At 47.4% G+C, this 14,694-nt stretch overlaps 1 protein-coding gene and 1 long non-coding RNA gene across 3 annotated transcripts in view; one reads left to right on the forward strand and one right to left on the reverse strand.

Moving 5' to 3' along the window:
• Positions 1 to 14,694, forward strand: part of LOC144797636 (aldo-keto reductase family 1 member B1-like) — a 375,986-nt gene that overhangs the window by 113,345 nt on the left and 247,947 nt on the right. For both annotated transcript variants that reach the window (XM_078668370.1, XM_078668448.1), the window contains exon 5: positions 3,609 to 3,731. In XM_078668370.1, coding sequence (XP_078524496.1) covers positions 3,609 to 3,731 — 123 coding nt within the window. The remainder of the gene's footprint in view (positions 1 to 3,608; positions 3,732 to 14,694) is intronic.
• The window catches only part of LOC144797832 (uncharacterized), a 49,172-nt gene that overhangs the window by 15,589 nt on the left and 18,889 nt on the right, over positions 1 to 14,694 (reverse strand). The window lies entirely within an intron of this gene.

Genomic DNA, 14,694 nt, shown 5'->3' on the forward strand with positions numbered 1-14,694 from the left:
ACTCCGCTAATCTCCAAGCAGTTCTGATTTCTGGCCTTAAAAGCAATAACAGCGCAATGTGTCTGCTGATAATCAATTGTTATATAAACCCTGCCACAAAGCAAAAAAAGCAAGTCATAAAACTATTATCTGAAAAAATGGACAGTTTCATAAACAAACATTCTTCCCATCTCCCAATTATCGCAGGGGACATGAACATCAGGGGCCTAGGAGAAGATATAAGATACAGACCTAGTGCAACTGAAGTGGTGCCCCTACATCGGCTGTTGAATGAGCATAACATGGTCTCCACTCAGGTTCCCAAGAAGGCAGTGGACTCTCAATGGCTGCCTCTGCCCACATTCAGGAACAAGTCAACTATTGACTACATCTTTATCGCTGAGAAATTGGTAACTTACTTTAAAGACTTCGAGGTGGAAGATAGAGAGGAAAGTGACCATAAGCCACTGAGGGTCACACTTGACATAAAGGGGAAAACTGCAAAACACCCCGGAACTTTGGGAACCTCAACCGAGGAAGAGTATCATACGTTAATGAACAGAATAAAATGGACCACAAAACTAAGTCCAGTTCTTATGGAATGGGTCACCCATAAAGAGCAGTGCCAACCTTTGGCTCCCCCCCTGGAGCACTGGAGGGATCTACTGGAGGAACTAAAATTGGTTTTAGGACAGAACAGGGGTAACCGGAGTGCTCAAGGTTTACACCCGCAAAACCACCCACTGCAATTAAACCCCAGGGACTTAGATCAAACAAAACGAAGACTAACAAAGGCATTGAAGGCGAGAAGAAAAGGAGAGACAACTCACCTCAGTGTGGAAATAAAAGTGCTATGAAGTGAACATAAAAAAAAAAAATATGGGAGCTCCGGAGAAAGAAAATTGAAGCGGAGTGGTTGAAAATATTTAACATGCTTAAAGAAAAAGGCCAGTCTCGACTTTGGAGATACATTAGCAAACTAAACCACAATGGCCAAAGCAAAGAAAATGGGGTGGCAGCAGCGGAGTGGGTCAAGTATGCACTACAATTGTACACAACGGACCTGGAAAGGAAGGTTAATCAAGAACAACAAAATCCACAAGACAAAGAAGAAGAAGACACGTGCTCGTTTACCAACACAAAAGAGATAACCATCCTGATCAAGAAAATGAGGTCAGATGGTGCACCAGGCCCCAATGGTGTGCCAGCGGCGGTATTCAAAGCGGCATACAGATTCTGGGCAGATCAGCTAACCCCTCTCTTCAAGCATGCCTTTGAAACGGCCTCTACTCCATCATCATGGAAAGGTTCAATTCTATTTCCTATATACAAAAAAGGAGACCGCACAAAACCAGAAAATTATCGGCTAGTGGCCCTGTTAGATATTGAGGCAAAGGCATATGCTAGAGTGTTGCTGAAGGAACTGGAATGCTGGGCAGAAGAGAACAACATCCTTCCCTTTTTCCAAACAGGATTTAGACCACAATGTTCCACAGTAGATAACATCATAGCACTGGGATACCTGTCCAGACGGGCGATCCAGCCCCCTCAGCCCCCTTTGTTTTGCTGTTTTGTAGATTATAGCGCAGCATTCGACCGGGTAGACCGTGGCACACTATGGAGAAAACTTACCAACTGGGGCATACCTCAAAAGCTGCTAAAGGCAATAAGATCTCTATATGAAGGGACCTGGGTAAGGATCAAGACTAGTCAAACGTCACTGACCAATAAGGTCCACACCAACAGCAGCCTTAAACAAGGGTGCGTTCTTGCACCGCTCCTTTTCAACATCTATACATCCGACCTGGGTCAAGCACTGGAGGGGGCAAACTTAGTCATCCCGAAGATGGGGAACGTGAGGCTGCAAATTCTTCAATATGCCGACGATCTTGTAATTTTGGATCATACCAGGATTGGCTTGCAAAAAGCCTTAGATGCGCTATACAGCTTCAATCAAAAGAACAACCTACTGGTAAACCAGGACAAGACCAAAATCCTCATCTTTGGAAAGTACCATAGAAAACAGATAGCTCAATGGCGCCTAGGGGATCAGCAAATTAGATCTTGCAAAAATTACAACTACCTGGGCCTCAGGCTCACGGAAGGGGCAAAATCAACTGCTCATCTGAAATATCTAAGAATTAAAGGTGCTGGGATTATTTGCAGCCTGAGAAATCTCAATCGAAAATTACATAGCCCACTCACGGATCCCATTCTGAAAGTTCTAAAAGCAAAAACAGTGCCCTCAATTAATTACGGCCACCTAACCTTTCCCGGCGCATTTGAGAATTTCTACATGAGCTTTCAATCTTCCATATACAAGAAAGTGCTGGCAATCCCACGACAGGCCAGGAGAGCCAGAGTAAGGCTGGAGCTGGGACTTTCTCGCCCAGACATCTCTTGCCAGGGGGATATAATAAAATACTACATCAGCACTTTGAGAGCTCCAGCAATAGCCTTGAAAGCTCAAATTAAATCAATCTTTGAAGAAAAGGGTTCACCATGGCAAGTACAATTGACAGGAGCTATTCAAGCACTGGAAATAGAGGAGCAAAACCTGGTCAATAATAATATTTCAATTGCCGCATGGAAAAAAGCAGTGAACAGACAGGTGAAGCACATTTCATTTACAAGAGATCTGGAAAGTCTGCATCACCATCCTAATCTTTCCACACTGGACGGCTCTTACAAAGTGGGAAAAGCACAGCCTTATTTTGAGCAAGTACTGTCAAACCAAGTTCGAAAAAAGATCACTTATATGAGGCTCTTGGCATTACCCATTGTGGAGTTCAACCAAAGCTGGGCCCGTGCGGACAAATTATTAGCATGCAGACTTTGCGACTACCATCAGGAATCCTGGTGTCATTTGCTGTGTTGCTGCCCAAAGCTAGCCAGTGAGAGGCATCGCTTGGTCATCCCAATCTGCAGAGCTCAGGGCCTCAAGCGATGCAGCGAAATCTCGGACCTGTGCTTTTCGTCCACAGAAAGTCAAATAACAGCGCGGCTGGGGAAATTTACAGACCTAATCCGTGCAGGACTAACCGCAAATGCTGAGCCGCAGAAATAAATCTACAGGTCTGGAAACAGCGGAGAGATGGACAAACCTCTGTCTTATAAATGAACGCACTTTGCACTAAAATAGTATTACCAGAACATGACACTGTAACAAATGTTTTAGGTCAAATTAGACTGTGGCAATAATCAGGAGTTTTAACCTATTTGGTTTTTAGATAATTATTTTAGAATGTTAGCATATTGTAATGATTTTAATTAATCGAACAATAAAGTCTTTTTTCAACTTTTCACTTCTTAAATACCGATTCGGTATGAATCGGTATTTAAGAAGTGGTAAAAAAGATTTACCTACATCGGGCCCTTGGTCTTTGTTACTGGGGTCTTTTTCCAGACTATGTGAATACATATATTTTTTGTACTTAGGAGCCTCTTGTACTGATTGTGTCATTGTATTACAGTTGGATTGTGGACAGCATTTCATGATGCAGAGGGCCCTAAGTATTTTAGACTGTATGGGGATGTGGCCAGGTTGTCACCTGTGCTCTGTGGGATCGCCTCATCTCTGCAGTATGTTGGGGTTTGTGGACACTCACATCTCATTTGACCTCTTGAAGGGCATGGAAGATTTGATGGATGCAGGTATGGTGAAGGCCATTGGAATTTCCAACTTCAACCACGCTCAGATGGAAGCCATCTTGAACAAGCCAGGACTAAAATATAAGCCAGCAACCAATCAGGTAAGACTTTCTTCACAGCTGCGTGTGACGAAGAGGAGTCGAGATTGCAATTAGTTGCTAATTATTAGCAATTCCACCATATAAACAGAGATAATTTCAGGTTACAAAAAAAACTCTAACAGCACTATAGCCAACTATTTTTTATCACATTACTATCAGTCCAAATCAAGCTAGATGGAAGGTGCACTTGAAGAACTATAATAATACTGGCTCCCTTACTTAAACCTGATTGGCTCCTGAGGTTGTGGTTCACTCAGTGACCATGACTCAGGTTAAGTGTGCTATTGCCATGGACATCTAAATCCAATCACAGAGGGAAAGCCATGACTGAGATCACAGGTAGTGGCTACGAAACCACTGAGGGCAGTGCAGATCTTACCCACTCTTCTCCAAGAGGCAGGAAGCCTGGAGTAGCGTCAATGGTGGCCTAAAAATCTATCTCCTCCTAAAAGACCAGTCTCTACTGCAAAACATTTAGGAGTGAACTTGTACTCTGACATGATGATGAAGTCCCAGGTGCAATCGGTTGCTGGCACCTACTTTGGCCTTTTAAAAATGATGAGGAATTTTCTCTTTTTTTCCTATTCCGCATAGGAAAAGCTGTGGTCCAAGCCCTGATTATATCAAGGTTGGACTATGTAAATGTGTTGTACCTGGGCCTTCCAGACTACTTACTGAACCATGATATTCTATTCTATTTTATTTTATTTATTTGTATTTTTTATTGTGATGTGTGAGATAACTGCTCCCTAAAAATGTAAGGGAGAAGCACTAAGTGTTTTTAAAATACCCCTCACACACTATGAATCCCATAGTGTCATGCTTCGTCACAGGGGTCTTCCCTTCACTCTACGGGGCGGGGCATGCTACGACCTACGGCTGCGCGGGAGCACTTGATTTTATGAGAATAGGCTATATGTGATGTGGATTGTGCGAGTGGTAGGGAATGTGCTAATTACAAAACATTTAAACATTTCCTGGCTAGTGGAAAAAATACACTTTATTCTTGTCCCTAGCTGGAAACGTTAAAAAGGGGAAAAGAAGTAAGTGGGGGGTAAATCTTACTCCCTACTTGGTCTGGTCGACATGTTTCGTAAGCAGTCCCCACTGCTTTACTCATCAGGACCTCATACGATCCCTACTATACTCTGGGATACTTATGTGAATTATAGTATGCCTATTATTTCACTCTGGCTGACTGCAAAAATAGGCTAGTCAGCTGAATGAACAGGGGATAATTAACCCCTAAAAAAGTTACAATTTGGTACCTGTGGAAGGAAAGGAGGAAACAAAAAACACATATCAATGAACAACCACGTGGTCGTTATTATATAACACATCATCATAGTGTGGACTGATGCTTTTCTTAGATAAGCTTGGATGATCCATATAATAAATTCTGTGATATATTTTTCTCAATGACTTAGATAAGCTGTTTTTTCTTTTATCTTGCTGTAAATACAGCCGTTTCTTCAAAATAATTTGAAGGTCAGTTCCATTCAGAATTTAGACTTAACACTTTATCATTCACACATCTGTTTGGGGCCGACATTCATTCAAACACACTCGATACCCTGGTAAAATTGTTATTGGCATAGTGTATCTCAGAAGCTAGTATACATATGATATCTTAAATCGTTTCTATCAAGATTGTCGGTTTTAAGTAGAAATACATACACTTTCTCTCGATGGATGTGCCACATGAGCTAGCGCCGGGGGGAGGGTTCCTTATTTTATAATTTTGTCACTGTGGAATAAATAACAGATGGAGTTGGCTGACATCGCCTTCTAAGAACTCGAAACTCATTACTGGGTGGAATAGCCGGGGTTTTAAAGACTTGGCAAAAGTCTGATTTACGTGTAAAATGAAAATCCCTCACCCGCACAATACCTCCGTGCTGCTCCGTGGCCTGTGCGAGGCAGACTGAGGATCCGATATTTATACAATGCTTAATTAGAAAAGCCATCTTCCCGCTATGAGCAATATACATGGACATCATCCTTGCGGGAAATGCAAGGTACGCCCTATTACAACAAAAAGGAAATCACTTTCAGGAACGAAAGTACATGGGAACAGAAACATTTTACCACATGCAACTCCACTGGTGTAGTATACTTGATCAGATGTCCCTGTCTATTGGAATATATAGGCATGACTACCCGAGCCGTGAAAACGAGAATAGGAGAGCATAAGAGTAAAATTAAATGCAGAAGAAGTACCACCAAAATGGCATCACATTTTTTGGAGAAAGGTCATGACCCAAATGAAATCTACTGGACTGTGATTGAGCAAGTACCAAATGAGAAAAATCTTTTTGAAAAATAGCAGTGATGGGTGTACCGTCTTAAAACAAATGAAAATGGTCTTAATGATGAGATCCCCTGGAGCCAACTGTAGGAATATATCACCACTCTATAAACATTAGAGATATGTATGGTCAACACTAGACGCCCGTGTTTGGAACTGCTGGGACCACAAGGCTGCGGGGCTACCGGAGGTCTGCTCGCCCCTCCCCCCAGGCACCGGGGGCTTGAAATACCTCTTGCGTCTCCCCCTCTGTGGGAGACGCTCGTGTTTGGAACTGCTGGGACCACAAGGCTGCGGGGCTACCGGAGGTCTGCTCGCCCCTCACCCCAGGCACCGGGGGCTTGAAATACCTCTTGCGTCTCCCGCTCTGTGGGAGACGCTCGTGTTTGGAACTGCTGGGACCACAAGGCTGCGGGCCTACCGGAGGTCTGCACGCCCCTCCCCCCAGGCACCGGGTGCTTGAAATACCTCTCGCATCTCCCCCTCCGCGGGAGACACTCGTGTTTGGAACTGCTGGTACCACAAGGCTGCGGGGCTACCGGAGGTCTGCTCGGCCCTCCCCCAGGCACCGGGGGCTTGAAATACCTCTCGCGTCTCCCACTCCGCGGGAGACGCTCGTGTTTGGAACTGCTGGGACCACAAGTCTGTGGGGCTACCGGAGGTCTGCTTGTCCCTCCCCCCAGGCACCGGGGGCTTGAAATACCTCTCGCGTCTCCCGCCCCGCGGGAGACGCTCCAATTTGGAACTGCTGGGACCACAAGGCTGCGGGACTACCGGAGGTCTGCTCGCCCCTCCCCCCAGATACCGGAAGGATATAACCATCCAGGCACTCCCGCTGCGCGGGAAGCGCGCGGGCGTGCGCCTGGCTGAGCCCGGGCAAAGGGCGGGCCGTCTGTGGCCGTCGTGGGCCAGAGGAGGCTGGGCTGGGACAAGTTATTTGGTCTCTTCTATATTTCATTGCTCTTTGTGACATTAACATGTAACCACTGCCAGTGATTCATTGCACCCCCCACCTGCTGCACATCGATCCTGCCCTGTTAATTGGTCACCTGAATGAAATCTACTGGACTGTGATTGAGCAAGTACCAAATGAGAAAAATCTTTTTGAAAAAGAGCAGTGATGGGTGTACGTCTTAAAACAAATGAAAATGGAGCCAACTGTAGGAATATATCACCACTCTATAAACATTAGAGATATGTATGGTCAACACTAGACACCCGTGTTTGGAACTGCTGGGACCACAAGGCTGCGGGGCTACCGGAGGTCTGCTCGCCCCTCCCCCCAGGCACCGGGGGCTTGAAATAACTCTCGGGCGCTCGTGTTTGGAACTGCTGGGACCACAAGGCTGCGGGCCTACCGAAGGTCTGCTCGCCCCTCCCCCCAGGCACCGGGGGCTTGAAATACCTCTCGCATCTCCCCCTCCATGGGAGACGCTCGTGTTTGGAACTGCTGGTACCACAAGGCTGCGGGGCTACCGGAGGTCTGCTCGCCCCTCCCCCAGGCACCGGGGGCTTGAAATACCTCTCGCGTCTCCCGCACCCCGGGAGACACTCGTGTTTGGAACTGCTGGGACCACAAGGCTGCGGGGCTACCGGAGGTCTGCTCGCCCCTCCCCTCAGACACCGGGGGCTTGAAATACCTCTTGCGTCTCCCACTCCGCGGGAGACGCTCGTGTTTGGAACTGCTGGGACCACAAGGTTGCAGGGCTACCGGAGGTCTGCTCGCCCCTCCCCCCAGTCACCGGGGGTTTGAAATACCTCTCGGGCGCTCGTGTTTGGAATTGCTGGGACCACAAGGCTGCGGGCCTACCGGAGGTCTGCTCACCCCTCCCCCCAGGCACCGGGGGCATGAAATACCTCTCGCATCTCCCCCTCCGCGGGAGACGCTCGTGTTTGGAACTGCTGGTACCACAAGGCTGCGGGGCTACCGGAGGTCTGCTCGCTCCTCCCCCAGGCACCGGGGGCTTGAAATACCTCTCGCGTCTCCCGCTCCGCGGAAGACACTCGTGTTTGGAACTGCTGGGACCACAAGGCTGCGGGGCTACCGGAGGTCTGCTCGCCCCTCCCCTCAGACACCGGGGGCTTGAAATACCTCTCACGTAGAAGGAGATATCCCCGTGGTGGAACAGTTGCAACATAGACCCCTATCCCCTGAAGCGATAATAATCAATAAGTAGGTCCCTTCTTCCAGTGACACTGCAGGGGAGGGTGGCCATGTCCAAAAGAAAATTGCTAGGCATAATGATGGCAATAACGGGTTGGTTACCGAGAAGGAACAAAGGGATGTCTGCAGTCCAACTGGGACATGAAAAAGAAAGGGTAAAGCTATCGTCAATCAAGCAAAAAAATCTAAACCCAATAACCCTCCTACCCCAACCCCAGTCATAAGGCGCTCCCAGGTGGTAACGGAGTCGCCAGACTAAAAGCTCCTACTAGAATCTATGCAATCTTTTCTAATTCAGTTTCAGTTTCATACGTCTTTATTTCGAATTTTTTACATCATAAAAGACAATCTACATAAAAGGAATAAAACTAGATCATACATACACATAATTCTAAAACACCATAATTCATCCAATACAGTTCATCATTTTAAAAAAAGGATTAAACAGTAGTTTTAAAGACGCAGTATAAGAAAATACCCATAATTAAAATTGATATCAAGATACATGAAGGTGTCTAGCTCTGATAACCCAGGCCCACCCTAGGTCCTTAGCTACACCTATTACCACAATCTCTGAGGTATTTGTTCTTAGAGCCCACAATGCCTCTGCACTCCGTCCAATGTTCATCTGACGACAAATGGGCCTAATCCATTTATTCCTTGGAGCTGAATAGGCAGGACAAGCAAAGAAGAAATGACCCACACTCTCCTTTTGGTCATTACACCAGGGGCAGTACTCAGTTGAATGGCCATGCCATTTCTTGGAAAAAGACCTTAGTGGCAAAGACCCAACTCTAAACTGGTGGTATAATTTTTTGTCCAAGCTCCTAGTAATAACATCCCAATAGTTCTCCAGTAGGGGATCTAATTTGAGCACCAGGAACCTACCCGTTAGGGTGGCAGCATCTGACAGCACGACAGATTGGTATCTAACAGATGACCAATAAAGCATTTTAAATTATTTTTTTGGGGGAAAAGCAGTAGACCCCGGGTTAGCCCACAATTGGCTAAGACCCATGCTTTCCAAGATTAATTTCACCTCCCGGAGCCATGGAATATTACCAGAACCCAAGATTGATCTCACTTCCGCCAGTTCGCTTCCACAGGGGGTTAAATCCGGCGACGTCCAAATCCGTCTCCACAATGCTACCAACCGGTACCGTGCCATCTAATTTATCGGCTTACAGCCCATATCCAACAAAAGAGGTTTAATTGGTGTGGATTGGGGTAGGCCTACCAGTTTACGCAGGAATTTATTTTGGACTCTTACCAAGGAGGTTAGGTCCATAAATCCCCACAGGTCAGCCTCATAGAAGATGGCAGAACTAATTTTTGCTTCATAAATCTTTAATGCAGGTGTTACCATTTTAGTTAAAGACATTCTTTGCTCCTGGATTAGGCATCCCGTAAGGCGTACTAATCTTAAGTGGAGAGCATCAACCTGAGGCTTCCAGCGTAGGCGATAGTCTAGGGTCACTCCAAGGTAGGTCATAACATCCACCTGTTCGAGGCTGACTCCATTCATGCTAACGTGGCTTTTAATGGGGCGATTGTTAGTTAAAACCATAAATTTTGTCTTGCTCACATTTATTTGCAGATCATTTAATTTACAAAATTCCTCAAATCTATTAATCGCCATTTGGAGACCACTACGTGTCTTGGAGAGGATTAATGTATCATCTGCAAAGATGAGCAATGGGAACTTGGTCCCGCCCAATGTGGGTGCATCAGTGGGGGTGTCTGAACAAAAACTTCACCACCTGGTTTATAAATAAAAGGAAAAGGGTAGGTGCCAAAACGCACCCTTGGCGGACACCCCTCGTTACAGGAAAGCTGTCCGTCACCTGCCCCTGTCTCCCCCACCTCACCTTAGCAAAATTGCCCTCGTGCAATCTTACCATGAGTTCAAGAAGTTCATACGGCAGTCCTAGCTTACCCAGGACAGCCCACAATTTTGCCCTAGGCACAAGATCGAAGGCGGACTTAAGGTCCACAAAGGCAGCGTAGATGGACCCTCAGCCCAACAGCACCACCTTCCAGTATATCAGAATAAATCTGAAGACCTGGTCGATGGTGCTGGTGCCTGATCTAAAGCCAGCCTGCAGTGGTGAGAGAATACTCTCCATCTCCATCCACCCTTGGACTTTCGCAAGGACCATCCTAGCGACGATTTTCTGCAGGGAATCTATGAGACTAATAGGGCGATCATTTCCAGGGACCGAACGATCCCTCTTTTTAAAAATGGGAAGAATTTCCGCACCTTTTCAAGACTCTGGGATCCTTGCCCCCTTGGCAATAGCATTAGCAATCTGTGTAATATAAGGAACCCAGAGTTGGGGGTCAGTTTTAAATAAGTCTGCCGGGATACAGTCCATCCCAGGGGCTTTCCCTGCTTGAACCAAACGGAGAGCAGACTCAGTGTCATGATTCGTGAACACCAGAGGATGACGGGCAGAAGGAGGCAATGGAGCCCAAATTACCGGGGCATCGAGGAGTTCATACTCTGGGTCTTTGAACTGGGTGAAAAAAAGTCCACCCATGCTTCCGCGGAGACATAATTTACTGGGGTCGACGAGTCAGGGTTTCTGCCCCATTTCACAACTTCCCAGAACTTAATCTGGTTAGAGGATAGGCAGGCCTCATAGAGGTCAGACCAATAACACTCGTCCCACTCTCTCCTCGCCTCCCACTGAACCTTCTTGTACATTTGCCGTGCTAGTTTAATATCAAGGGTTACCCTAGATTTAATAGCTTTTATGAGCCCACTATGCGCCTCCCTGCATTTTTTATTGTACCATTTCTTGCTGGTGCCAATTACTATATCTTTCCCGTGCTTTAGAGGTAAGGTAAGGAGGGCCTTCAGCTTGTTGAAACACTGCTCATGTAGGTCACTGATCTGATGGACTACTTCCATATTAGAAGATAGATCATGTATGGCACTCAAGGTAGATGAAACTTCCAAAGATATGCTATCTAACAGGGCGGGATCCGCCACGACCCTGCACCATCTGACCCTCCTTCAATCGTTGGTTAAAACAGCCTCTGCAGTAATGCACGTAGCTGCAAGAGACCTGCCAAGGCTACCAGGAAGCTTCAAACTTAGAGACAACGGGTTATAATCACTCTCAGGGCGAACCACGACTACCATGTCCAATACTCCATTTTAACCAAAATGTAGTCAATTCTGCTTTTACTAACCCCATTGTCAAAAGTAGGATGACCAGCTTTATCGGAAATCGTTCGACCATTGGCCGCTCTCAAACCCCACTCTAAGCACAGCCCTAACCAGTGCAGAGCAGCCTCTGTACCCTTTTTAATATGGTTCAGTGTCAAATTTGGGATATTCCACACAGCATCTTCCTCAGAACACAAGTCCTCTCCCTCACTCAACAGGGGTTCAAAGGTGCAGTTTAGATCCCCCGCTATAAGTATTGGATTACCTCTCCCAATCAATTCAAGGTAGGAGTCCAACTCATCGATAATAGCCGGGCATCGCCCACCGGGAAGGCCTCGAGCATATATATTGATAACATTAATATCCTGGTGATTTTCCCTACATAACTTAATCCCCAGAATACCGGGATTATTCACTAAAATTTCTACCGGTCTGTAGCTGATAGACTGCCTAAAACAAATTACTAGACCCCCTGACGCTCTACCCTTGGTACCCTGGATTGCTGGTTTATAAAAGTTAAGAAAGCCTGCCCGAAAGATTGGTTCGGGGGCCCAGCTCTCTTGCAATAATAAAATATCAAAAGAATCTACGAAATCTGCCCAGTCTTCTGAACCTATTCGCCCCTTTAGCCCTGTAATGTTCCATGATGCTATTTTAAGTACCATATCCTGAATAGAAGAAGCATCTTGATTCAAAGCCCTCAGCTCTTGGCCTAAATCCCCACCCTATAGTGCTCCCAGCAACCTCGTCCATCTTCGAATGCCCCCCCTCCTGACTGGCCAAACGAGCCATACTGTATGATCCACCTTCCCCATTTACAAAGTTGCCAGAGTGGCTCTCTCCGCCGAATACGGGTCGGAGTCAATCAATGCCCTCCAAACCAGAGAGAGGTTCAAAGCGGTTGAACAATTGGGGAATGAATGGGGTGTATGTGGTCCTGTCTGCTGGGTATCTCCCGTAAGTTCTTCTGGGCATTAGGGGGTTGGCAAAGGGCCCACTATTTCTTTTGGGATAAAAATAACTGAGACCCAATGACTGCACGTCACCCATCCTCCCAATTCTAGCATCCCTACGTATAAAGTCCGCCACCCAAGGATCCCTGAAGTTTACTATGATGCAATCCCCATCCAGGTCCTTTGGGCTGTGTCCCACCCAGTTTACTCTTCTGACATTCAATATCTCCGTGGCAGAAGAGGGTGGAAGGGGTCTATTTTTGTTTAACCAGAAAACAACTTTGTTTTTGAGATCCCCATAGGATTCTGGTATGCCATCCCTAATGGTTGAGACACCTGTTAAGACAATCGTATAAGGAGTAGCCTCAGGAGGTAAGTCGGTGCAAGGGGGGCCCTGTTTATTAACCTTCTGAGCTGAGTTTTTGTCTTGACTCCCCGATGCTCTGGTGCTTGGCTTAGTCCGAGAGGTTAATTTGGAACTACCCTTCGCAGGGTTCAAAGCTTGGGCAACAGTGGCAGACTTGGTGTTAAGTATTGTGTCATCTTTCAAGCTCCCACCCCTAGAGGTTACCCCTACAGGATTATTTGAGGCAGGCCAAGTATTAGTTTGTTTAGCAAAAGCCTGGAGTGGCTGCTTGGTTGTAACAACAGCTCCCGGGGGTTTGAGAATGCTAGGTGGAATAGAGGGTGTAACTTGAGCATTTACTAGCTTATTTAATATGCCAGTGTTAGCGTTAACAAGATTCTCCAGTAAATCAAGTTTCGAATTCATAAGTCTAGTTCGTTCTAATAAGGGTAACATAAGTGTTTTGACTAATAATTCCATCTTACTTAAGAGGCCATCATCTGTGCTAATACCCTCTCGGCTAGTAGCCAAATTCCTAAATGGTACTTGGAGGGGGGGGGAGAACTACTTGTGACCAGTGGGGGCTGGGAGCAGGTAATTGTTTCTGGGGCAAGGATGGGCTGGGGTATACTATTTATTTTGGGAATTTTAGAAGTACCCCCCATCTGAGGGCCCTTCCTTCTCTTCCTGTTGCAGGGCATATTCCTTTGGGACTCTCCATAAGTAGAATCAAGTTGAGCTAGGCTGGCATTTAGCTCACTTTCCCCACCCCCGCTACCAAAAGAGACACTAGATTGTGAGCCACCATCAGGTGAAAAAAACGATCCCTCAACCTCGGGGTGAACATCTACCAACACAAGGTCCTGAATCTGGTTAGGAATCATATTGGATGCGTGGGGACTAACCACTGATGCAATGCGACCAATAGAGGAGCGTTTCCCCGTAATGAGATCTAGTGATAGCCATTTCTCTGCAAAGGCTATCTCCTTTTCCAAAATACCGGTCGCCTTGATTATAAAGGCGTCCAGGGGACCGGTTACCACCCCGCTAGAAGTCTGCAATTGCACTGATCTTTCCTTTCCTGAACGTAAGGGCATGATTCAGGATGACAGAAGAGGCCAACAGTTTATAATGGGAGCCAAAGATGAGCAACAATACCTCCTAGGAAAAGTTAGTAAAGGCAGGATCAGCAGGACAAGAGAGGTGGCCCAACCCAACCTCAGCCGGCCTCGGATGGCCACAGACGGTCCCGCCCTTGTCCCGGGCTTCGCCCGGGCACGTCCCGCGAGGCGCGTAAGATGGACGTGCTTTATGCACCTCGAGGGGTGGTGGGAAGAGTCCCAGGTGCGCTCGATCTCCTGCACGCACTGCCGCCTGGGACTCGCAGTCCCGCGCCCTCACGAAGCAGGGTTGTATCAGGCCAGGTCAAGGGTCCAAAGTTCCAATGTCAGAGGACAGGCTCAGCAGGTCTGTATTCACCGCCCTGGTCACAAGGAATCCCAACAAACGGCTTGCGAGCGCCACCCGCGGTGCGGGGGCCGCAAGCCGTAATAAGGAGCCGGGAGGAGGGGGGCGGGAAGAGTCCCAGGTGCGCTCGATCTCCTGCGTGCACTGCCGCCTGGGACTCGCAGTCCCGCGCCCTCACGAAGCAGGGTTGTATCAGGCCAGGTCAAGGGTCCAAAGTTCCAATGTCAGAGGACAGGCTCAGCAGGTCTGTATTCCCCGCGCTGGTCACAAGGAATCCCAACAAACGGCTTGCGAGCGGCTCCCGCGTAGCGGGGGCCCCGATCCGTGATAAGGAGCCCGGAGGAGGGGGGCGGGAAGAGTCCCAGGTGCGCTCAATCTCCTGCACGCACTGCCGCCTGGGACTCGCAGTCCCGCGCCCTCACGAAGCAGGGTTGTATCAGGCCAGGTCAAGGGTCCAAAGTTCCAATGTCAGAGGACAGGCTCAGCAGGTCTGTATTCACCGCCCTGGTCACAAGGAATCCCAACAAACGGCTTGCGAGCGGCTCCCGCG

This window comes from Lissotriton helveticus, chromosome 1_1, assembly GCF_964261635.1.
Source record: "Lissotriton helveticus chromosome 1_1, aLisHel1.1, whole genome shotgun sequence".
Lineage (NCBI taxonomy): Eukaryota > Metazoa > Chordata > Amphibia > Caudata > Salamandridae > Lissotriton > Lissotriton helveticus.